Raw genomic sequence first — 24813 nt, forward strand, 5'->3', positions numbered from 1 at the left:
AGCGATGATCTTGCTCTCTTCGCAGATCTCTCTAGTGCTGCTCATTCTAATTCTGAAATCCTCTTTGTGAAAATGACGTGGTGCCACTGATAGAAAGCAGGATTAACCAAACACAGAGAGTGAGCAGGGCATAAAGAGAGCTTCATGGAGCACTCAGCAGGACAGTACCACTCACTCCATTCAACTTGTATTCAACGCTCGGGGCAATGACCACTTTATCCCACATGTAAGTAAAGTACAGGGCTGCGCTGTGCTCTTCCACCCTCTCCATGGCCCTGACAGAAAACCTGCGAGATTTCAAAGAGACACCAGCCTCCCTCTCCACAACAACGCTCTGCTGCTGGCATCATTTCCACGGTGACACCCTCTCAGTGGGAGAATCTCCTAGGTGACGCCCTCTGTTGACACGCCCAGAGGTGGCTGGTGCCTTTTTGTAGGCAGGTGCATCCTGTGCACCGGCAGACGGAGCAGCCAGACGCCGGTTTTTCGGTTTTTCCTCCACCTATGCAGCTTCATAGCTCGAGAAATGAAGAATTTGTTTTGCAAATTGTAACTCCATAGCTTTCACTCAACTTGGGTTATGACATTCATCTTAATACAGGGTTTCAAGAATTCAGCTAACCCTGTTTTGGCCCAAATGTAACCTGCAGCTGCTGGATATCTTGTCTGGTTTTGTGAAACTGTTGCTGTTACTGGCTACACAACCAAACTAAGGAGGATTCAGAGTCTGACCTTGGACAGATAATGGAGGGATTTGGATACGAGCACTTTGGAGAAGGAGCGAGGCAGAGCCAGCAGGGGGACTATCGAAAACTTGTGGGGGACGCTCAGCCCCCACGCAGCAGTGTTTCATCCCGGGAAGTAGAGCATTATGTCCGGCAAACCTCACACGGCCACGGACATGAAACTGCAGCTCAGCGGTACAGCGCCACACTCATCCAGGCCGGTCTAGGCCGAGAGAGGTGAGGTAAATGAAATGCCTGTACCTGTAAATTAAACATTACCATGGTAAAAATAATTATAATTTTAATTTAAAATGATGTCACAAGATCCATCATAAAAGCGTTTCTGTGGGTTTTACTGCAAATCTGTCAGAATGAATTGTTTAACAGCAGCAGCTAGAGCCTTCTATGAGCCTTTTTTTTTTTTTAGAATTTAAAATAAATTATCAGCCTTGGTTCTAAAGAAAAAATAAGTCCAAAAGCAAAATTTAAATGATTTTTCACTCGGGATGCATGATGATATCAGAATCATTATTTCAACCGGTGAAGGCTACAACATCAATATCAAATTCTCAAGTAAATAACACCTTTCAGGCTACAAAATGATAGTTTTGTTTCAAAATGTTACATAAAAAATGTGCTTTACACGCTGAAAAAAAGAAAAGCTGAAAAAATTTCTCTTTTGCTCACTGAATATATACATTTGAAACACTCAGTATTTTATGTCTGGACCTGCCGGTGTCCATCATGATAAGAGTAGACATAAGAACATGTTAATTCCATGAAAGGAGAGACTTAATGCTATTTGCAATTAGATGGAAAAGTAGGAATATATATTGGTATCAGCAATCAGTCAAAATGTGTTATCGGTATATCCAGAAAAATACAAGATTGTGTATTCTACTTGTTATTAATAATTACCTTTATTGTCAGCATAAAAGATGTGGGCTCAGCTCTCCACCTGTCATGTTTTCACTGGCTGTGGCTTTATAAGGTTACATACGTAAATTAACTTCATGCTGGGTCAGTTTACAGTCACTTGCATTAAATCTATGTGCTAGTGCTCCTGAGGTTAAATCAAATTTTTGGGTAGTTTGAAGGCCATATTGATAATACGTTTGACTTATGAGCAGGTGCTAACACAACTAAAGTTGTCTCATCTTAAGCTGACAGGTGCTATTTTTAACCTGGCCCTTCTCCCCATTGTCCCACCTGACAATTCTGTGATGCACCATCAAGGCAGCAGTGAGACGTACGCTGAAAGGAAGATAAACAAGACTGAATTAAGTGCTCGGAATAGCTACAGTGCATAAAAGAATCACTGACCCATATCTACAGTGACCCACATTTAATTGGACACAACCACAGAGAGGGAATCAGATCCCCTGAGTCACCTTGGCAGACATATCTAGCAACCCTTACTTAAGATTAATATAGAACAAGGGAGGACTGTGATTCCTATCAGGTTGCAGGGAACACCAGGTGTTACTCTATTGTCTTTAATTTCTGAAAGACGTATCTACAAGAATGCTGATGATACATAAAAAAATGACTCAAATATCAGACAGATCTGTAAACAACACTCTGCTGGTTGGAAAATAAACAAACATGCTCTTATGTAATTTTTGTGGCTGCCATACTGCCTGCCACAGTTGAAAGGGACAACAAATGAATTCAAATGAATTCAAATACATCTTCTGATGTGTCATTGTGATCACAGCCAACCTAAATGCTCATCTACGCAGCAAACAGCTGAGCTGTTGTTCACAGATTCACAGTTTGTAACGGGGAACACAGTAGTCATGCATGATGAATCCATTTTATTAATAAAAGTCCAAATATGGTTTCCTCAAGAGAATGACAATAATTTTTTGGCATATGATATTAAGTGGGCTACTACTGGGAGTTTTAAAGGAAGTTCAGTTTTGTTGCTTAACTGCAATAATATTTGTATCAGTGACATAACTGCTAATATGAATCGGAACTGATCACTTATATAAAAAATAAGGCAACAGATAGTCAGCCTGATATTGAAAAACACAGTTTATTATACTGAGCCTATAAGGTCTGTCGATACTTTGGTTGGATTGGTGCAAAGATATGTCTGTTTTGATGGATGGAATCAACGTCAGTGTTTTCTAAACCATGACTTAAATTCAAATAATCATATTAAATATAATAATTGTAAAGCTGTGTAAATAGGAAGAATTATTGGATTTTCACTTAGTAAATGGTCCTTGAACTAATAATCGGTGACTTGCAGGTAAAAAAATAACCATATTCCAAGCCTGAAACATTGATATGTCATCCAAAATCATTGTATTTTACATTCATTTGTTCTCATTTTAAAATCCGCCAAAATGGCATTGTTTGCTCTAACCAGATTCTGTTAAAAACAAAAATTCTGTGTTCCCTAATTCAAGCATAAAGCTATAAGTAACTCATCTGTAATCAAAGGTTATGTGACAAAAATTCAAGTGCTGTTCAGCTTGACTTGGCTGAACTGCAGGTTGTGTTTACACAGAGCAGATAAGAAGCAAGTATGGAAACAACACAACAATATCTGAAATAAAATATCTATAGTATGCAAAGTATTTGTCCAGTACTCGTAACAACTGTGGGCACTTCTAAATAATGTCGTACATGCTGATTCCAGTTTTTTTTTAATTCTTGTAAAATAATTTGCTGCATTTAAACTGCACAAAAAGTTTTCTCTACTTGTGTTGTTTTCACTGAGATGCAGGACTAACGAGAGTTAGGTTTTGTTAAATGATATGAAAACTTTTCTTTACAAACAGAAAACATCTGAAGTCAATTCCTACTAGTTAGACATGCTGATGAATCAAATTTTTTTATCATCAATTTTTTATTGAGAAAATCACAGTATACCTAAAGCATGTATATTGAACAGTACAATATAACCATAAGTGGTGATTTTCTGTAAATTTCTTAACATCGCACATTCTGACCCACCTCCCCATCCTCCCTCCCTTTACCCGCCCATCAACCAGCTACAGTGCATATGCATGTCATGCAACTACATTACCACAAAACATATAAATGACAGTTACATAACACTTCATTCTGAGAGTATTTTTCCAAGATCTTCTATCACTTGTGACCACAGTTCAGTTGTATTAGATGCTGCATTGTTAATCCTTGCAGCAGATAATTCCATATAAGCAATGTCCAGAAAACAGTGACGCCAGTGAGTGAATGATACATCATTAGTTTTCCATCTTTGAGCAATAATCAGTTTGACCCCAGTGTGACCTGCCAGCCAGATTTTATGCATCTTCCTGTGAAGCAATATTTGACAGTCATCATCCAAAACGTGTACAGCGGGATCCATTGGTAGAGGGACTCCTGTTAATGCACTAGTTCACCACTTTCAGCTAGAACTCCTGAACTGCTGGGCATTCCCATACAACATGAATAAAGGAGCCTATGGTTCCCGGGAGACAGTAAGGGCATTAAGGATCAGGTGCCGCCCCCATTCTGTGCCTCACCAGTGGAGGTAGATATGCTCTATGGCAATACTTCATATGTATATAGCGGTGATTAGAATTTTTGGAAACTCTTTCAATATTGCGCCAAATTATTTGCCAGTCTGGTTTAAATGTGTCTGTTGAAATGTCTTGTTCCCATGTTTTCATCCCCACAGAGGGCACCGCACTTTGTTTCAGTAGTTGATCATAAAAAAAAGACACTATCCTTTTGGGGGCATCTAGTAACAACTTAGAAATGGGGTGATCCTTCAGCTCCGATCCCCAGGAAACTCCATAGGCTTTACATGCAGATCTTATTCTGAGGTAGAAAAATAAAGAGTGCTTGTCAATGTTATATTTTAATAACAGATCCCGTTAAGGTCCTGTAATACCTTAATGCCTTTGTTATTCCACTCTGTTTATGAATGGTTTTCCCCCTGAGAGAAAATTACTGCTGTTCCACAATGGTGATGATTTGTACCAATTTGGTTTGCACTTAAGATACCTTTCCACTGCTCTGAACACTACCAACATATAGGACCTGATGAATCAATTTTGATTTTATATTTGCTTCCAAGGGAAATTACTCAACTCCCTCTCACAAATCTCCTACTTTTAAAAATGTTTGTCTGACCCTGTAGACATGTAAATGTAATGCAAATAAAGGAAACTGAAAACAACAACCAAAATTCTTACATGAAATCTTAACAAGTTGAAAATCAGATAAGGTTAGAAAGTCCACTACAGTGATGCTTTGCGGGCCTAAAAGTGAGGTTATATCCTTTCTGGTGTGTGTCTAGCAGGATGACAGGCTATACAGTGCAGAGTTAGGTGTGGTGATTTCAGGCATGGTGTTTAAATTTGTGATTTAACACTTCCCTTTCTGAGCCATGAAGCTGTAGACAAGGTGATAATAGACACTGACAGTTCTATATTTAGTTGTGAGAAAGCAACAGGGATTTTTAGTCTGCATGCATTTATGCCACCAGCAGCTTGATGACAAGGGCAGCATAGTGACAGAGTGGCAGGTCATGTGAATGTGCACGTGTATGTGCTGACTGTGTGGTACGTGTCTGTATGTGCACTTTAATGGTCTCCTGTTTCTGTCTAACTGGCATTATGCACATCGATACCCTATATGAAGCTGTGGCTCCTTTCGTGGTGGAGTGTGTCCAACGTGGAGTCTTTCTATTAGCCCTATGGAGAATGGTGGCAGATTGCAACTTGAATCTTTCTGAGTGGTCATTTTTTTGTACTTGAGGAGCACCAATATGCAGATTGCAAATTTGTGCTTCAAGCTAAGCAGTAAATTATGATGGCAACTGGAGAATCTGAGCAGACATGCATGGCGAAGTCAGAAACTAACTTGGGGTTTAACTACATCAACATGTGAAGCATAGGCTAGCTCTGCAGCAGCGTCTCTTGGTCTGCAAGACTAGCATTGCTTCTAATGACCTCACTCTAACTGCAAAGTTTTTACATCCCTTTCAGCGTGTCAGGAACATTTAATATTCTCTGCACTTCTTTCAGTGCCAGTTGATGTAGCTGAGAATACTGTCACTCTGTCAAATAATGCAAGCCTATATGTGAAGTTTAATGTTCTAGTCTTGCATTTGTGACCTTTTTTTTTTAGAGTGTGCAAGTTAAAATTTCAAGTGGTCGCACTGTGCAGGGGCATGATGATCATTAAGCTGTATTGGTGTCACTCTACTCAGCACAGACAGCTACTGCATTAACCACAGTGGTGGAAAGTAGTACTTTTATAACTGCGGTGTACTGTGGTATTTAAAAATGCGGTCTTCTTGTGAAATGCAGAGAGCATCTACATGTGCTGCTCATAGAAAAGACTGCATGGAGAAAAATATCACTTGATTTCATCTGGAACAAATCTGCATTACACTGCCATAGTTTAACTCTTTTCAAAATCACTTTTGGTCACACACCTGTCTGAGCACCACAGCCACCCAGCAGCAGCTACTGCAACCTGAAATGCAGGGCATTTGGGGAACATTGGTGAATTGTCATGTCTTTCGATTAAAAAAATGTTCAGTAAGTGATGAGTTTTGCCTGTGACCAGGTGGGAGATGCGACCAAATGAGAAGGTTGATCGCACTGGTGCTACCAGTGACAAATTTAGTCTGGAGCCTGCAACCATAATGCATTGAAGAAGCATTTCATTTACATTATTACATCATTTATGTGCATTTGATTCACTTCAGCTTAGTGTGAGAGTCCCTGTTGCTGTCTTAAGGTCCCTTTCTCCACTTGTGTTTGTTCCACTCCGGTCATTGTGTGTCTGTTTCCATACACAGCTCCTCTCCGGTCCGATGGATTGAGAAAACAGACACATAAAGAGTGAAACACACACAAATGGAGTGTGTTTGGTAATGCTAGCCTGGGCTAATGGTTGTGGCTGAATTATTTTTGCTTGCTCTTGTGTGCACAACCTTTCTGGTTGTAACTGAAACTCAAGGGAGAGGGAGGTGTGTGTTTGTTGTGGTCTAAGATGTTGATGCACGAGTGACATCCAGTGGTTCTGACAGAATGCACAAAGAACCTTTAAAAAAGGTTCGGTTTTGGTTCTAAAAACATAAAAATGACTTTTCGCCAATAATTATCCTCAGAGTCACAGTAAAATAAAATAAAGTTGGGGGCTTAGTTCTTTCATGCTTTCACTGTGCGTTTAAGAGGGTACACGTGCCAGTTTACTTCATTTGATGCTGCTGGCTAAGATTACACATGGACACACACTTGCATCTGATCAGTTTGCAAATGTGCTTGAGGGTGAATTCTTTGCTTGAATGACGTACTGAATTTTTTGGTGCTTTGAAGGTCAGTTGTGGTTTATGGACAGGTGCGATCACAACGAAAATTGGCTTATCTTAAATTGGCCAGTGCTATTTTTAACCTGGCCCTTCTGCCCCTTGTACAGTCTGACACTTCTCTGATGCTCCAAGGAGGATAAACAAGACTGAATCTAGTGCTCAGAATAGCTTCAGTGCATAAAGGAACCACTGACCCAACTCTGCATTGACCTACATTTAACTGGACACAAATACAGAGTGAGAATCAGATCCCCTATGTCACCTTGGCAGACATAACCCTCACCTAAGATTAATATAGAACAAGGGAGGACTGTGATTCATATTGGGTTACAGGAAACACCATGTGGTTCTGTTCAGTATAGGAAATGCATCTTTGCAAGAATGTTTACACAACAACTGAATTCTGTAAATAATACCCCTGAGCTTTACATGTTTGCAGCTCAGCCTTCTAGACTTGTGGTTGTAAACATTTAATTATATTTTAAGTGTAACCAGTTCTGTCCCTGCTTTTTCGTCAGCTGATGCAACGAAACTTGAGTTAGTTCAGGGGACACATTCAGCCCAGTTTGATCTCAAGTGGGCCAGACCAGTAAAGTCAAAGCATGATAACCTATAAATAACCACAACTCCAAATTTGTCCTTTGTTTTAGTGCAAAAAAGTACATTCTGAAAATGTTCACATTTAAGGAATTATCTTTTTACAAAACATTACAAACAACCTGAAATTTCTTAAGAAAGATAAATTCAATTTCAACAACATTATGCCTCAGTTTATCATTTACATATTACAACGTACAGATCACAGAGTGTCTTCAAAGGAACAAAACATTTAGTCACAGGTATCTGGAAGGATATAGTATTTTACCTTATGACCAAAGTTACAAAAGTCTGGCAAAACAAGACAAAAAAAACAACAAAAACAAGACAAAACATTACAAAAATGAGACACTAAATGACAAAAATGACAAAAAATTAGATAAACTACATGAAACAAACCAAAAAAAGAGACAAAAAATTAGACAAAAAACTTACAAAGCGACAAAGAAATGGACAAATGACAAAAATGAAAGAAAAAATTACACAAATGACACATCAAAAATGACATAAGCAAGAAACAAAATGACAAAAGTAGACAACACAAGCGAGACAAAAAAAAACACAAAACAAAAACAATACACAAAACAATGAATAAAGTAAAACACAAAATGGCAAAAAAATAAGAGAAAAACAGAAGCGAGACCAAAAGGAAACACAAAACAACAAAAACATGAGACAAACAACAAAAGTCAGACAACAACAAAAACAAGACAAAATGTTACACAACTGAGACACAAATCTTGTGTTTTACTTTATGATCAAAACAACTTGTCAAAGTCGAGAATTTATTTTAAATTTAGAGTTTTACAAATTTACAACTTGCAGTTCATGTCTTCTCTGTAATTTTTACACTTTACAAAGTCGTCCCACAGGCCGGATTGGACCCTCTGGAGGGCCAGTTTTGGCCCACGGGCCGCAGGTTTGACACCCCTGCTCTAGATTGTTCATATCACTATGGCGTCTAGTTGCTCACAACAGACATTGCGAAGAAGTCAACACACCTCACAAAGAAAACATGTCGTCCTGCCCCTTATGAGCTATGAAACCATACAAGAGATGACAATAGATACTGTCAGATATACACTGCCATTCAAACGTTTGGGGTCACTTAGAAATGTCCTTATTTTTTTAAAGAAAAGCAGTTTTTTCAATGAAAATAGCATTAAGTTAATCAGACATACAATCTAGACATTGTTATTGTGGTAAATGACCATTCTAGCTGGAAACAGCTGATTTTTAATAGAATATCTCCATAGGGGTACAGAGGAACATTTCCAGCAACCATCACTCCTGTGTTCTAATGCTACATTGTGTTAGCTAATCGTGCTAAAAGGCTAACTGATGATTAGAAAACCCTTGTGCAATGATGTTACCACATGAAAAAAATTGTCTGGATGACCCCAAACTTTTAAATGGTAGTGTATGTCAACACACATTTCTGGTCAGCAGCTCATGCCACCTGTTTATGTGGCCTGCTGACTGAATGTCAAGTGCACGTGTGTGTACTGCATGCTGGAAAGGCACAGTCTGTATGTACAATTTAATCCTATCATGTTTCTGTGTAACACTTATACTATCTTGTGACAGCACAACAAGGTTTCCACTGAGCAGCTTCTGACACTGACTTTCAATTTGTTCTTACAAGACTTTCTCATTCAATTTAATCAAATGAGTTTTGTATTTTTGTTACCGAAAATGGAACTTTGCTGCTATAAAAAGACAAGATCAGATAAGATAAGATTGATCCCTCAACGTGTAAATTCCCATATTAGCAGCTGGATACAGGTATCCAACTTTTTAAACTGTATATTGCATACTTACAGTATTAAAACAAACAAAAGACAATGAATCTGATACACAGTAAGGTTTCACATTCTTTTGTATAACAAGGAAATTTTGGATCACAAGGGAGTAGCCGCGACAGAAGCTTTTTCCACAAGTCATCATAGCCAGCCTGAGGTACGATCTGTTATAGTACATGCAGTTTCTGTGCATGCTTTAACTGTAATCATGTGAATAAAATGTGGTTAGTCCTGGGTATTCATTAAATTTAATCCACTTAAGACCACTGACATGTGACCAAAATTCAGAGACTGCTGCTCAGATTAAATGTGACTTTTCCCTAAATTAAGACAAATTATAGCATGAAAGATTTCATTCTGGGATTGTGTAGGGTTTTGATGGTGACAAGCCCCTACAAACGGAAAGAACAAGAAAGCAATAAAGAGCAGCCGACCAGCAATGAGTTTTATTCCAGAGCTCCAGATTTTACTTGTTTCCACATACAAAAAAAAAATGCACAGCTCACCAAAACCAGCAGGACAAAGGAGTCACCAAGGTGCAGTGGATTGTGGCCGATTACGGCAGCAGAGCGAGAGCTTCAACCTGACCCCCTCCTTCTCACACACTGCACTGATCGCTCACCTGGCCTTTATACAGTCTCCTCCCACCCCAGTGACACTACTGTGACCTGCCCACACTTACATTTAAAACACACATACATAGAAGAAAATCACTCAGAGAGCACAGTACTTCGCCGAGGCGGCTCAGTCGTATGATTTCTGATGGATAAGTCCCATTAAGTCCGCAGCGGTGGATTTGTAGAAGGATCGCAGTCATGTGATCATCAGCAGGCAGCTGACGTAGCGTTCCCTTGTCGTCATAGTTACAGTGACGCTGTGCCGCTATCTCACAATGATACAGAAATCCTTAACAAATCCATGTATCCAGACCATAAGCTGCATCACTGCCAAAATCTATTCAGGTGGTCCTTGTGTCATTTCTGAGCTTCCCTGAAAATTCCATCCAAATCCGTTAGTCCGTTTTTGAGTAATGTTGCGCACAGCAAGACAAACAGACAAACGTACACCAATTGTCACAACTCTGCCGTGTTCCGTGGGGGAGTAATAATTTAACAGCATTTACACTTAAAATACACTGCAAATGACTACAGTCTGATACAAATGAAATAAAACACACAGTAAACTAAAGAAACACTAAGCAGAGATCAAACTCAGCAAAAATCCCCTATAGCCCCTCCGCTCTCTCATTTCTGAACCTTTTTCACTTTTGTAATGCTTCCCAGCTCCCTCACAGATCAAGAAACAGACTGATGGGGAGTCCCAGCTATTTGTTCCTACTCCCAAATCACATGCTGAATGACCTATTAATGACCCAAGATTGATGACTCAAGATGATAACTGTGGTGAAACTTTCTGGGCAGGGATCTCAATACTGCATGAAAAGTACTGGATAAGTGGTGTTCTAGACCCCTCTGTTTAAAGATGGCTGTTCCAGTTTATCATAAATGGATTTTTTAACTCCTCCTACAAACCATTTGTCTTCTCTGTCTAGATTATGGACATCGTTGTCCCCAGAGGAGTGTCCTTTATGCTTCAGATGTCGATTTAGTGCTGAGTCGTGTCTTGAGGAGCTGGCTCGTGTTGAGAAATGCATCTGTGGACCAGATATTTAGTCTCTCCTGTATATAGGCTGAGCACTCCTTGCTGCATTGGACTGCATATACAACATTTTTCAACTTGTGTTTGGGTGTTTTATCCATCATGTGAACCAGTTTTTGTCCCCAAGTATTGCTGGGTCTGAATTGCACATGGATGTTGTGTTTCTCAGACACATTACCAACATAAATTCTGTCCTTCTCTTTCTTGTTTGAAGTTGTACTGTTTTTCCTGGAACTTTTTGCTGATTTAATCAAGTATGAGCCTTCACACAAAATATCAACTTAGTGGATGGCAATAAGAGGTGAACTGTCCTCAAGAACCAAACACTGATTTTACATAAAAGATGAATGTAGCGACTAACCCACGGGTTTGTGGACTGCTATTTTGAAGCTTCAATTGCACTATTTCCTGGTGGCCATCTTGGGTTTTTTGGGCCATAAGTGATGAAATTTGGACAAGAAGAGAGGAGCCTGACAGGGTAAAAAAGCCTAAAGACACTATGCCTGCTTACCTATACCAGTCTGAATCCTGTTTGACTCCGTTCCTTCATTGTATAAAGCATAGGATCACTCCTTACCAGACATGCCAATCAAGCCAGCAAGTTCCCAAACATCATCCATTTTGAAGCCTTATTTCTGTTTAATATGGAATGATTTTCAGATGGAGTGCCAGAACACTGGTCAGTAGGTGGGAATTTGACAAAAAAAATATTGACTTGTATAAAAAACTGTATTCATTTTGCTTTTCATTATGATTTTTGAATGGGAATCTATGGGAGCCAAAGCTGTATGGAACAAGTGCCTAGCAGTCCTTAGTTGTATTGCACTTTAAATTAAAGGTTCCATTTGATAAAAATCAATGTTTATTGTTTTATGGTTGTTATAACTTTGAGGTTAATAACAGTAATAAACGCTATGATGTTAAGGCTGTATACGTCTGCTGTTCCTTAAGCCCCTTCACAACTAGACAGCCTCCCAGCTTTGCAGTCCGGTAACAGTTCAACCCAGGTGCTACCTCACACCGAACTAGCCAATAGCAGTCCAGCTCAACATGTGACTGACAGACACAGACAGCATCTTCTTCCTGAAGTGGGCGGGACCAGCAGGAGCTCATTGGAATGAAACAGCCCATTTAGAACAGCCTTGAAACGAGGAGTTAGACATCCATCCATCCATCCATCCATTATCTATACACCGCTTAATCCTCACTAGGGTCGCGGGGGGTGCTGGAGCCTATCCCAGCTGACTCGGGCGAAGGCAGGGGACACCCTAGACAGGTCGCCAGTCTGTCGCAGGGCTACATACAAAGACAAACAAGCACTCACACATTCACACCTACGGGCAATTTAGAATAATCAATTAACCTCAGCATATTTTTGGACTGCAGGAGGAAGCCAGAGTACCCGGAGAAAACCCACACATGCACAGGGAGAACATGCAAACTCCATGCAGAAAGATCCCGGGAAAGCCGGGACGCGAACCAGGGATCTTCTCGCTGCAAGGCGAAAGTGCTAACCACTACACCACTGTGCAGCCCAGGAGTTAGACAGTCATGATGAAATGAACCATAACTGCAGTATTTTGAGTTAGAAAATTAAAAGACACATTTTGATGAGTGTGAGATTTTTATTATTTTTGCTGAAAAGGAGAACAATATGGAACTTTTAAGGCACTCCTGCACCATTTCTGGTCAAGTTGTCCAACATTTTTTTATACAGTTTAAGGAACCAAAAAAAGAGTCCATTTGCCTTCGAGTGAAGCATTTTGGGTTAACATGAACTAGATGACCGAGTATCTACACCAAGGAACTGTACACTCCTGGGTATTTGGCAATGAGAGAATTGCTGAGTCACACTTAGCCTCTTTCATTGTGTTAAAAGTCACGCACACAAGGATCACCATTCAAGCCTGTTCAGGCACTGTATCCAGCAAACACGCGTTGAAACAAACAAGCAAACAAACAAAAAGACATTTTTTACTACAAACAAACAAACTAGAAGTATTGACCAAATGAAACTAGAGCAGAAATTGTGAGTGATTATAATAATAATCATTCATCATCAATGGCACTTGCTTATGGGTCACTGGGTTTAATGAAGCGGAACAACAAACAAACTGATGATAAGATAAGATAAGATAAACCTTTATTACTCCCCATGTCAGGGGAAACTTCCCGTTACAGCAGCAATATACAGTAAGGATAATAATTCTAATAACAGTAATATATACAATATGTACAATAAGGATGAAAAATGAATAGAGTATTGCTACACTATAAATAAATGACATCAGCAAAAAGTGACTTGTGAAATAAATGTAAAAGTGCAGAAAATGCCAGCAGTGCAAGGAATTGTGTAGATTTTACCATGGTTTAAGATGATATGATAAAGTCCAGTTTATGTTAACATCATCCAGTGATGCTGATGTTGTACAGTCTTACAGCAGATGGGATGAATGACCTGCGATAGCGCTCTTTCTTGCAGGGTGGGTGTCTCAGTCTGCTGCTGAAGGAGCTGCTTAAAGACCCCACAGTGTCACATGCAGTGGGTGAGAGGGATTGTCCATGATGGATGTGAGCTTTGACAACATCCTCCTCTCACCCACTTCCTCTATGGAGTCCAGGGAACAGTCCAGGAGAGAACCAGCCCTCCTGACCAGTCTGTTTAGTCTCTTTCTGTCCCTTTCACTGCTCCCTGCTCCCCAGCAGACCACTGCATAGAAAATAGCAGACGCTACCACAGAGTCATAAAATGTCTGGAGCAGAGTCCTACACACTCCAAACCGGTTTGGCAGCATTTCAGTAAAGTAAAGGGGTTATGTGTGGTTGGACATTTAACCCTGTTGGTTTCAGTGCTGGGTCTGACTTCACAGCAGCAGGAGGCAGAGGGTTAACCCCGCCTGGAGAGGAGAGGGGATGTGACGCTGCTGCCGCTAGTACATAACACCGACACACACTGTCTGCACACAGCGACAGGCAATCACTTCTGATCCACTACACTGCCGAACAGTACTTTTACATCTTGGAGCCAACAAAGACCGGCGTTTTCATCGTGTGTTTCCTTTAAGGTAAAGGGGAATTCGTACGGCTAACATCGCTTTCATTTGTTCACATCTGGAAAGTTGCTTCCTTTCGGTCAACGTGGGCACCAGCTCCCTTGAGATAGCTAGCTAACGTTGCTGGACATGAAAATATGTCGGGAGTTCACGGCTGTAAATGTACTTAAATACACTTGCTTACTCGTTTGAGGATGCAGAAGCTTTCGTTGAAGTCTCAGGAGGCTTTCTCGTAGGTGAAGCCAAAAATAGCCCAAGCCGCTAATGCTACATGCTAACGGCTGCTCCCACATGTCTGCTAGTGCAACGTTAAGTGGTGTGCTCATGTCTGGGCTGCTGAAAGTTCGGCTTCATTTACGTTTTTAAAACATTAGCACCAGTTGTGACAGTTTTACAGTTTCCACAATGCCAGAGAAACTACGTACTTGTTTATGCTAATGTCCATTTTATCGCACTAACAGCAAAATTGCATCGCAACGTTAGCTTAATCGTGCAGTTTCTGAAATCTACAGCTGTGAAGCGCTTGTTAAAACCGTTATTTGTGTCAAGCAGTCTTTCCAGATCAATTACACCCATGTATGCTTGTATATTAGGTTAAGTGTCAACCATATTAACAGTTGTTTATGAAACATTTTGATAAGACTGCCTCTAAACCTTTGATAACAAGAGAGACGTCACTACTTCAGGCTAATAGTTCTAACGGTCAAACTAGCTAACCTAGTTGTCGTAAAGAGACATTTATGTCGTTTTTAATGTGACTAAATAACAAACATGTTCATTTAATCTAACTTAAGTGATATTATTTGAATTTAAATCCATGAATTTCGAAATAAACCACTCCTCTTTCGTATCTCTGGAAATGTTAGTACACGTAGTCCTATCACCTTGCATACACTCGCATGTTATATGGCATAAAGCCCCAGTAATTGAATGCAGCATCAAAGTCAGTCCAAAACTCTGCCAAAACAGCATTCCTTTATTCCCAGAGAGGCGGTGTATGGGACAGAGAGATATGTTGGATTACTTAATATACCCAAGCCCTGAATCTTTAATGCGGCATGGTTTAAACACGGGAAACACTATTTATTGCTTTAAGATTTTCAGCTTTTACTGTTCTTTCAGCCGTTAGTCCAATAGGGCAGTTGGAAAAAATGAGCCAATCCTTAAATATGTATTACTGACGTTAAGTGCTGCGTGGTGGGTCGTGTGCTGTTTCCCAAAAACGCAGCGATAACCAGGCATGTGCTTCTGCATTGTGAGGAGCAGAGAGAGGCGGGGGGCTAATACGGATAACACTAGCATGGATAATGTAACACGGATGGCCAGCAGCACGGACGCTGCGGTGCCGCATCTCTGTACGAACAACAAAGACAGGTTTGAAACGTCGTGTTTGGTTAACTACGATCATGTGGCGCAGGTAGCTGATGTTTGCTAGCTTCTGATAATGTAATGTAGGTCACCAGGCCAGTGAACGAAATCGCTGGAGTGGAGACGGCACGACAATTTCGGGATTGTGTGTTCTTCGGAAAACGTTTATTTTCAGACTTAATGCCGCATTACTGTCCAGTACCTATCATTTGAAAATTATGAAGCATGTTCGACTATCTGTAGCGGTTCAGTTAGATGTTAGTGGGTCACTCGGCCATGTTTTGCTTCACACGCGGTCGTTTGAGGACTGCTGCGCTGTTGTCATTTGCTTCGAGTTATTTTCGGATCGGCTTGTATTGACACTTGGAAATGATCCCAGACTTAATATTTTTTAACGCCGAAACTGAAAAAGCGCTCTATTTGTCTCCCACTTTGAAAAAATAACGCGGTAGGACTCCTGTGTGTGACGTGCTTGTGCTGCTCGATCGTGCATTTTATGTGGTCGCTATTTGTGTCTTTCATCACCTACAATGTGGTTATTGAAAAAAAGGCCAGTTTGCTAATTTGGCCTTCAATTTCCTCAGAGGTTTATTTGTGGAGGAAGCGGGTGCGTTTGTACCTCACACGCAGGCGCACTGACCCGAGGCTGGCGGGGGATGTTGATGTTGCTATGGTTATGTCTTCCTGTGAGAAGGTCACCAGAGCTCAGCCTGCAGAGTGGATGTGTAGTGTTTTTGCACAGCATCAGCAGAGCGTAGATAAACATCTGCATGTTGAGTATTGGCTTACGCAGCTGATTAAAGTTGATTCTCTTTGTCATTTTGCAGCATGGCGGATTACCTGATCAGTGGTGGTACAGGCTACGTCCCTGAAGATGGACTCTCAGCTCAGCAGCTCTTCTCCATCGGAGACGGCTTGACATACAAGTAAGATTCCCTGCATCACTCACTCAAAAACATCTCTTTAAAGTAATTAAATTATTTCAAAGTAAGGTTTCCTGATTTTAAAACCTCACCAATGCGAAGTGGTGGCTGAAGTGTACGCACCAGTGCTTTGTAATGGCCAACGCATTTTGAATCAGCAGATCTGACCAACAGTGTGTTGTCTCCGATGGTCATACGGCTGAAGAGCTATGCTCTAAAGGAGATGGGTTGACTTACAAGTGAGTAAAAACAGTCATCTTCAAACTGTTAAAAATCCTCTGTCTCTCGAAATAGTAAATTCATGAGGGGGAAGCAAATGGTTGTCCTACTAAAGCAACTTTACTTTGACTGCAACAAACTATTCCAAAGTCTCAATCTGCTGTCATGAGCTCAAGTGCATGAACGCAGAAGGTAAATGCAGGGCTTGTTTGAATGCTTAACTTGATCTTGGTCACAGGGATGAAATTTGCTTCCAGTGGACATAACTGCATTATTAACTTCAGCTAATCATCAACTTGCATGACCTGTTCTGTAAATGCGAAATGCATGACAGAACAGCTCATGCCTTTTCTCACAAGCACTTTCCTTTGATAAAGGTACTAATTACACACTAATGTCTCACCTCTTACTTTTCTTACTCTCCTCTGCTTTGCATTTTGGTAACACGTGCTTTATAAATCACCTCATTGTGCATTCTGACTGAAATAATTTTCTTCATTTCATCTGTGCAATCACCCATTTATTTTCATTAGCACAAATAACAAAAGACAAAGACTTGTACAACTCAAGTGTAGTGGTTGTTGGGCACTGAGAAGCATGCCCTTTCTTTTTTCCTTGCATTCTCTCTGAGAACATTCTCCTGAATCCTTCACAATGCTTTTGCCATAGGTCCTAACAACCATTACAATCAATGCTTAAGATGCCCTCTCATCATGCCCTGAAGGCCCATTAGTTAATGGGTTACTATGTGGTTTTAATCAGCTGACAGTCTTTGAATTCTTTGCCCTAACATGCTGCTTCTCATTCGCAAAAGCTAATTGAGTAGAAAACATTACGGTGTTTGAGTGTAATCAAGTGCCTCACGTCTGAAGGAAAGGTTGTACACATGATTGCCTGAACTGACATCATGTGAATTTCGGGAGGAATTTGGGAGGATGGGGCTGGCTAGTGGATGGAAAGACTGCATCGGTGTTTAAAAGCTATTTGTTTGAACCCTATGACAACTTCAATACAAATAACAGTGCAAGAATTTCATCATTTGTTGTAGATGTCTTTGAGGCAGATTGAAGTTTCTCACCTCTCCCCTTCAAGTTTTTTTTGATATGAATGTAAATTCTATAAGTGTAAATCTTTCATTTGGCTCTTAGTAGAGGAAAAAGAAAGTCACACAGACACAGGAAGGCAGAAACAGCTTTGTTAGAGAAACGGCTTCCTGCACTATTGTGACCTTCAGCCAGGTGCAGAAATCCTGTTCTGAAGATAACTGTGAACATGTTGTCGGATCTGCTTTCATGCTCCATATTTCTGTCTGTGCTCCTGAAGTGGACTTGAAAGTATAGGTGCACCAGTACTTCTGCCTGAATATAGACAGTCTGTCTCATCTCATCAAAACATCTCTGTGATCTCATGACACTTTCTCATACAAGCCTCGGGCTGCTGGCCGTACATAAACAGGAGGTTACTGCTATTCACACAAGACCGACGATCTTAACTCAACCACATAATTAAAGCTACATGCCATGCTGCTACAGTCTGTGGGACTTGTGTAGTCTTGTCAGTTGGAATGGAAACACTGTCCAAAACTAGCACACATTCTGACATTAATTACAACAAAATCTGATCAGCCTAAGCTTTTATAGCCTTAAGGGCAAGTTGTGTGGTGAACTACTTGCTGTAAAATGTTTTAGTTGAGTAAATTGGGGTGTTCCAAATCTGATATTGAGGTTTACAAATAAATTCCTGCAGCTAACTGTAGTGAAATAAGTCTGCTGGTGTTTTTTCTTTGGCATACAAGCCTGCAGTGACAACCTGATGCAACTCAGATGAGCAGGTGTTACCTGTAGAAATCCACCTTGATGCTACATTTACAGAACACCTGATTGCGATGCTCGTAGATTCTTTGATGTTTTCTCTCTGCGTGGGCATTTGGATTCTCTTTCATGCCGGGGACACAAACCGGCAGGTGAGGACAATTTGTGGCCGCTGATTTCACTTTGAAACACTCCCTCTTAGCATCATGCATTTGTCTACATTTAACAGTCAAATGAAAATCATCATCAGGTACAACCAAGCTAGTGTTTTCTTTAGTGTTTGAATCCAACACAGCGAGCTCTGGTTTACTGCTGACCTCGAGTCAGTAGGTACAGCTTGTGTGCTGCAGCTGAGGTTTGTGGCTCCTGCTAAATGCTAGCACATGTTTGTTGGGCTTCCCGCTTGGCCCCTAGCTTGGTGGTTGTGGGCGTTTTCTGTCTAAAATGAGGGGAAACAAATGTGCAGTGTCCCATCTTGTGCATCTATTTCAGACTTTCTTTTTCCACTCCCACACTGAAGCAGAAGAGACGAGGGTGATCTCCAAGCAGATCAGGCCTCCACTTTTTCGCTTAGACTGGTTTTGTCCACCAGCAGTGCAAACTATTTATCTGTTTCATTTATTTATGCCTCATAGTTTCCTCCAGCATCCACTAGCAATATAAAGCTTCACTTATTCCTCCATGTTTCCATCTGTACCCTGCCTATTTTTACACCCATCTGCCAAAACCACAAAATACATACAGACTCTGGCTGGAAAACGAACACATCATTCTTGTGTCTGGGTCTGGCTTCTCCACTCATCTTTTTCTACCTCTCATTGTGTTTATACAGGCTGACAAGAGCTGAAAGAGGTCAACTGTAGCTTTTTTACCAAGAACAGGACGCACCCAGCTGCACTTTGTATCTATACTCAGCCCCCGTGCCACTTTGTAATTTTCTGGGAAGCACGGAGAGACACAAAAGAATATTCAACAATTGATAGTAAACTACGGCGTTGTCTTTGTTTAAAATGTTACATGAAAAATAAATTAACAACTGCCGAGTTCATCACCTTAAAAAAACAACCAATATTTAAGTAAGCTGGTGATTGCAATCAGAAGTTCATTCAAATTCCTAACTAATCTAAGTTGCTCTGTTACTATCACCTTCACGTCTGTGTTGTTTTCCCATCCTTTCACTAGTGCTTTTATTTGTTCACTGTTCAGTTCACCCTGTTTGCTTTGAGCCACTCAAAGTACAGATTTGTTTCAGTCTTTATTTATTTTGAGATGCTGTTACAAGTGTTGATAATTCATGTTGATTTGAACATGAGGTGATCTTTACCTCCTGGAATTTTTAAAGAAGTGTAAATGAAGCTTTAGACCTTAAAGTGTTTCTAACTTATGACAATCATCCCCTCACTTTGCATTTTGTTTATGTCTTTCAGTGATTTCCTGATCTTGCCTGGCTTCATCGACTTTACCTCAGACGAAGTGGTGAGTACTCATATGTGTAGAGGGCATATTAGTGAGTCCAAAAGGTCATGCGAGGTCTGTTCGCCTTTCATAATATTGTCACAAGTAAGCGTAACATCTGAGTAGACCAGCAAGCCAATCATTTCTTCAGTTTCTTCTACTCCTCTCGTGATGGCAAATGTGGCTCTGTCAGCAGACAGTCTGTTTTTGGTGGAGGCTTTTCTTAAACAGTCAACCTTATTACACTGGAGTTTTTTTTTTTTCCCAAACAAACCACTCTACTCCAGACCTCAGCTCCATTTTATAATTGCAGCCTTTATAAAAAATAGTGTTGTTTTTGCCCGTTTGAAACTGTCAGCAGCATTTTCTTCTCTTGCTGCCACTGCTATTTTTGCCTGATGTGGTCACCCGCTGGCTGCTACCTCACCCTTGTGTTTACCTTTGTGTCTGGTCAGTTGCTCATCCGTCTCTCCCAGCAGATGACGGGAGAGCTAATCTCAGGGCTTTAGATGAAATCCTTCTCCGCTGCTTTGTCCATTTCTGATCGTTTTAATTTGATTTGTCTACAATCTGTCGTCTGTTTCCTCCAGAGTCACAGAGAGCTTGTTTTACTGTGTGAGATATTTTCCTGCCATGTTGTCATGGTTTGGTTGTCTCCACAGAGTCTTGCTCTGCCCTACTTTTTCACTGGATAGTGAACCTATTCAAGCTTGAGCAACACAACACGCTTGCACGTTTGGCTTCAGTCACCACTTCGAGTTGTAAAGAGTTCGGAAATTTGTAACACTTTCAGGTTTGCATGCACTGTGAAGGTGTTAGAAACTTGAAGAGGGGCCGCATGCATGTGGTGCTTTTGTGGGACATTCTAGGGGGTCGTGATGTTCTTCACACGCTTTTCTAACTCTCAGTTGAATTTAGCAGGTAGGTGTAGTTGTCCTTTTTAAATGGAGAGGTAGTGTTTGGTGATTTCTTTCGCCGTTACCATGAACTCCTAAGAAAAACAGCCAGCTGCCTCCATAGTTTATGTCTCTCGATATAAAGGCGAAACCGTGGATAACACAGATTTCATTTGCTGGTTTCCCATGTTTGAGGAATGTCAACATGCTGGCTGTTGTGGGAATCGGTGATAAGCGAAAGTGAATGTGGCTGTTGGAGATACTGTGGGATGGCTTATTTCCATTTTTCCAGACAGTGTCAGATTTCTGCCCCTGAAAGGAATGATAGTATTTTAGATGGACCATGTGTTTTATTGAATGAAACAGATGAGCACTAAGTGATCCTGAAACTAAAATTCTGTGCATTTTTACTTTAAAGGAGCTGTTGTCATGTATTCCAACCTCACAGAAATCTGCTGAAACTGATTTAGAAGCATTAACCACATAAAGACACCTCAGTAGTTTATTATAATGCTCCTTGGTTCAGTGTGCCCCCTGGTGGATTATGAACAAAACATCAAAAATCCTCCCGTGTCTCATAGGATCTGACATCAGCACTCACCAGGAAGATCACACTGAAAACCCCCCTCATCTCCTCCCCGATGGACACTGTTACAGAATCAGCAATGGCAATTGCCATGGCGGTAAGAAACTGATGAAATTTTGAAATAATGTGCGAATTTTCCTGCTGAATTGTAAAGTCCATGTATCATTCTTTTCCCATTTGGTAGCTAATGGGAGGAATTGGCATTATTCATCACAACTGCACACCAGAATTCCAAGCCAATGAAGTCCGCAAGGTTAAGGTAAATTATGATTATGTGCTGTTTTCAAAACATTCTATGTTTTGTTTTTATGTTAAATGGCATTTTGTAGCTACGTGAAATGCTCAGTTAGCGTGTTTAGCAGTAGCTGCAGTGATGGTGATGGTAGTAAGATTATGGCTGATGTTTTTTCTGTGTTGTTGCTGTTGTCGCCATCACCACTCTCACAAAGCTGTACAAAATTACATACAAATCAAAAGGACTAAATTTCTGCTGTCAACAAACCTAATTTAATTCTCCAGTGAGTCATACCCTTGACTTCTCTTGTTTTGTCTCATCTTGTCCCTATTTAGGATATGGTAATTGTCTGACTTGTGTGTTTTTTGTTTGTTTTTGTGTGTGTCGTTTTAATTTATGTTTGTTACTTTTATCGTTGATTTGTTGTGTATTGCTGTTCGTTTGTTGTGTGTGGAGTTTGGTTTTGTGCTATTCTTGCTGCTTTGCACATGTGCTGTAATCAGGATAATAATAATAATGTTTGCTTTCTCTTGGTTTCCAGAGGTTTGAGCAGGGTTTTATCACAGACCCAGTTGTTATGAGTCCACGCCACACAGTTGGGGATGTGTTTGAGGCCAAAGTAAGACATGGTTTCTCTGGTATTCCTGTCACAGAGACAGGCAAAATGGGCAGCAAACTGGTGGGCATTGTCACCTCCAGAGATATAGACTTCCTTTCTGAGAAAGACCACGACAAACCTCTGGAGGAGGTGTGTATATTTATGTTTTTTAAGAAAAAATACATCTATCTGTTTAAAAGTCACTTATTTGACTATCATACTGTGATCTTCCAGGCTATGACTAAGAGAGAGGAGTTGGTAGTGGCTCCAGCTGGTGTTACACTCAAAGAAGCAAATGATATTCTGCAGCGCAGCAAAAAAGGTGAGTTCAAGGGATTTATCTGAAAGTTTTCAAGCTGGAGTTTGGTCTCTTTTCTGTGATTTAATAACCTTGTTTTATTCTCTCTGTGTCTAGGCAAGCTTCCCATTGTAAACGACAACGACGAGCTGGTGGCCATTATTGCCAGGACGGATTTGAAGAAGAACAGAGACTACCCGCTGGCCTCCAAAGACTCACGCAAACAGCTGCTGTGTGGCGCCGCCATCGGCACCAGGGAGGACGACAAATACAGACTGGATTTGCTAGTGCAAGCTGGAGTGGACGTCGTCGTACTGGTGGGGGTTTATAAAGCTTGGATTGTAAATACTGTAGAAACTTCATACTGTCACCACAGGTGCCCCACATAGAAGAGAGGAACTGTTTAAATTTTGGAGCACAGTGTTGCATAAATTAGCATTTTACTTTTACTTTGCATTCTCAGAAATTGCTGTAACTCCTGAACACTACAAACTAATATCACATACGTCGCATGCCAAGACAAACAGATGTCTTCACTAAATAATGAGCCCGTTGGCCTAAAAGGTGTTATGATGTTAACCTGCTCCCACTTCTATAAACATTTTCTTGTCGCCCATCACTTTGTGGCTGACAGTTGGTATTGAGTGTACATTTCAGGCTCTGGTTGCCTAGGTAACTGTTGTATAATTAACCAGCACTAGTATTTCAGACTGAAACTGGCTAGCCTTCTGTTCAACAGTGACAATGCACCCACGTTTAATTTCTTTACTTTGCACATGGATATCTGCCCACACAACAAACGTGGCATTTACTATTGATTTTAAAAATGCATACCATACACCATATTTTAAAATTTTTATCCAGTGGGTTGTGAATGCCGTTGTGCAATTTTGATTTGTTGGAAACCACAACGATGAGCGTCTTTTCCATTTTGATGTACATGATGTGGACGTTACCAACGCATTTATGTTGTTTCCTTGTGGTAATTGTCAGGAAAACTCAGTGACGGCATCAATTAATGGTATTGATGATGTTATCTCAGTAGCGTTGTCTGTTGAATTTCATTGATATTCCACTGTTGCAGATGTGCAGAATGTATTTATTACTAGTTAAATACAATGTAGCGTCATGTGAGTCCCAAACAAAAGAAAAGGGTAAGCTTTCATTTTGAAATTATTGTTCAGTTTTTGGATCCAGTCCAGTGCCATGCGACTTCAGATTTTTCATGGAATTTGTTTATTAAGGGTAAACTAACATCTACAGACTAAAGTAGATTAAGCAAGTCTAAAAGTTTCTAAGCACCTGACAGCTGCTACTGGCAAAATAAATATCAACCAGATGATAAAGACTCCAAGATGGAAGATTTGTGTGATACAAAGCTGACATTTCCTGTATACAGTAGTTTCACTTAGGAAAATAGAGACACTTTATTCACATTTTCTGTGTAAAAGCGCTGAGCACACTTTGCATAAACTGTATAAATAGAAGACTGGTCTGTTTTTTTTATTTTACCACTGATGCTCACTGCTTGGTGTTGCATTCATTATAATGGAAGAATAGTTATACAGCAGCACTCTGACTGGCCCACACACATTTTGTGTAGCCCTTAATACTTTTTAAAGACTACTGTACTTCATGGTCCATGCAATTTATGTGACATTAAAGCCTTTAATGTTTTTGTATTTCTAGGACTCCTCGCAGGGCAACTCAGTGTATCAAATCAACATGATAAATTATATTAAACAGAAGTATCCAGAATTGCAAGTGGTGGGAGGAAATGGTGAGTTCACTGAAATAGGAAACACTTCAGTATACAAATGTTGAATATGTACGTATGGCTGGAAATAAAGCTGTACATGTTGTCTAACTGTGCAAACATTTACTGTTTCTATTCTTCCTACAGTGGTCACAGCAGCTCAGGCCAAGAATCTGATCGATGCTGGTGTGGATGCTCTGAGAGTTGGCATGGGCTGCGGCTCCATCTGCATCACACAGGAAGGTACAGGACTCATCCTTCTTATGCACACCCAACACAGAGTACTGAAAGTGGAAAATGAAATTTAATTTTAGATAAGTGGTGAATCTGTAGCACTAAGTTGTAACCTAATAATGGCAAACTGAGAATTTAAATGTAGGGGAAAAAAATGAATTGAGATAAAAGGCATAAATCTGGCTGCTTGCTGCACCCGTTCTGTATCTGGCTATGAGCTACAGTGAGAAGAAAGGGCTATCAGTTGCTAGCGGTAACAAATACCCTGAGACCACTCCTAGTTGTCAT

General features: G+C 40.4%; 1 protein-coding gene across 7 annotated transcripts in view; it reads left to right on the plus strand.

The window, feature by feature from the left end:
* The first annotated feature begins 315 nt into the window (after positions 1 to 315).
* Positions 316 to 24813, plus strand: part of impdh1b (IMP (inosine 5'-monophosphate) dehydrogenase 1b) — a 29638-nt gene continuing 5140 nt past the window's right edge. The window contains exons 1-11 of one of the 7 annotated variants that reach the window (XM_023284756.3): positions 316 to 962; positions 16342 to 16440; positions 16596 to 16676; positions 19895 to 19943; positions 21400 to 21501; positions 21589 to 21663; positions 22181 to 22387; positions 22472 to 22559; positions 22653 to 22852; positions 24225 to 24315; positions 24439 to 24534. In XM_023284756.3, the coding sequence (XP_023140524.2) occupies positions 745 to 962; positions 16342 to 16440; positions 16596 to 16676; positions 19895 to 19943; positions 21400 to 21501; positions 21589 to 21663; positions 22181 to 22387; positions 22472 to 22559; positions 22653 to 22852; positions 24225 to 24315; positions 24439 to 24534 (1306 nt within the window). In that variant the 5' untranslated portion in view covers positions 316 to 744. Of the gene's footprint in view, positions 963 to 13997; positions 14159 to 15373; positions 15521 to 16341; positions 16441 to 16595; positions 16677 to 19894; positions 19944 to 21399; positions 21502 to 21588; positions 21664 to 22180; positions 22388 to 22471; positions 22560 to 22652; positions 22853 to 24224; positions 24316 to 24438; positions 24535 to 24813 lie in introns of those variants that run through there. The other 6 variants (XM_035954843.2, XM_023284754.3, XM_023284755.3 and 3 more) reach the window with 6 other exon arrangements.

Source organism: Amphiprion ocellaris, chromosome 21, assembly GCF_022539595.1.
Source record: "Amphiprion ocellaris isolate individual 3 ecotype Okinawa chromosome 21, ASM2253959v1, whole genome shotgun sequence".
NCBI classification, from domain to species: Eukaryota; Metazoa; Chordata; class Actinopteri; family Pomacentridae; genus Amphiprion; species Amphiprion ocellaris.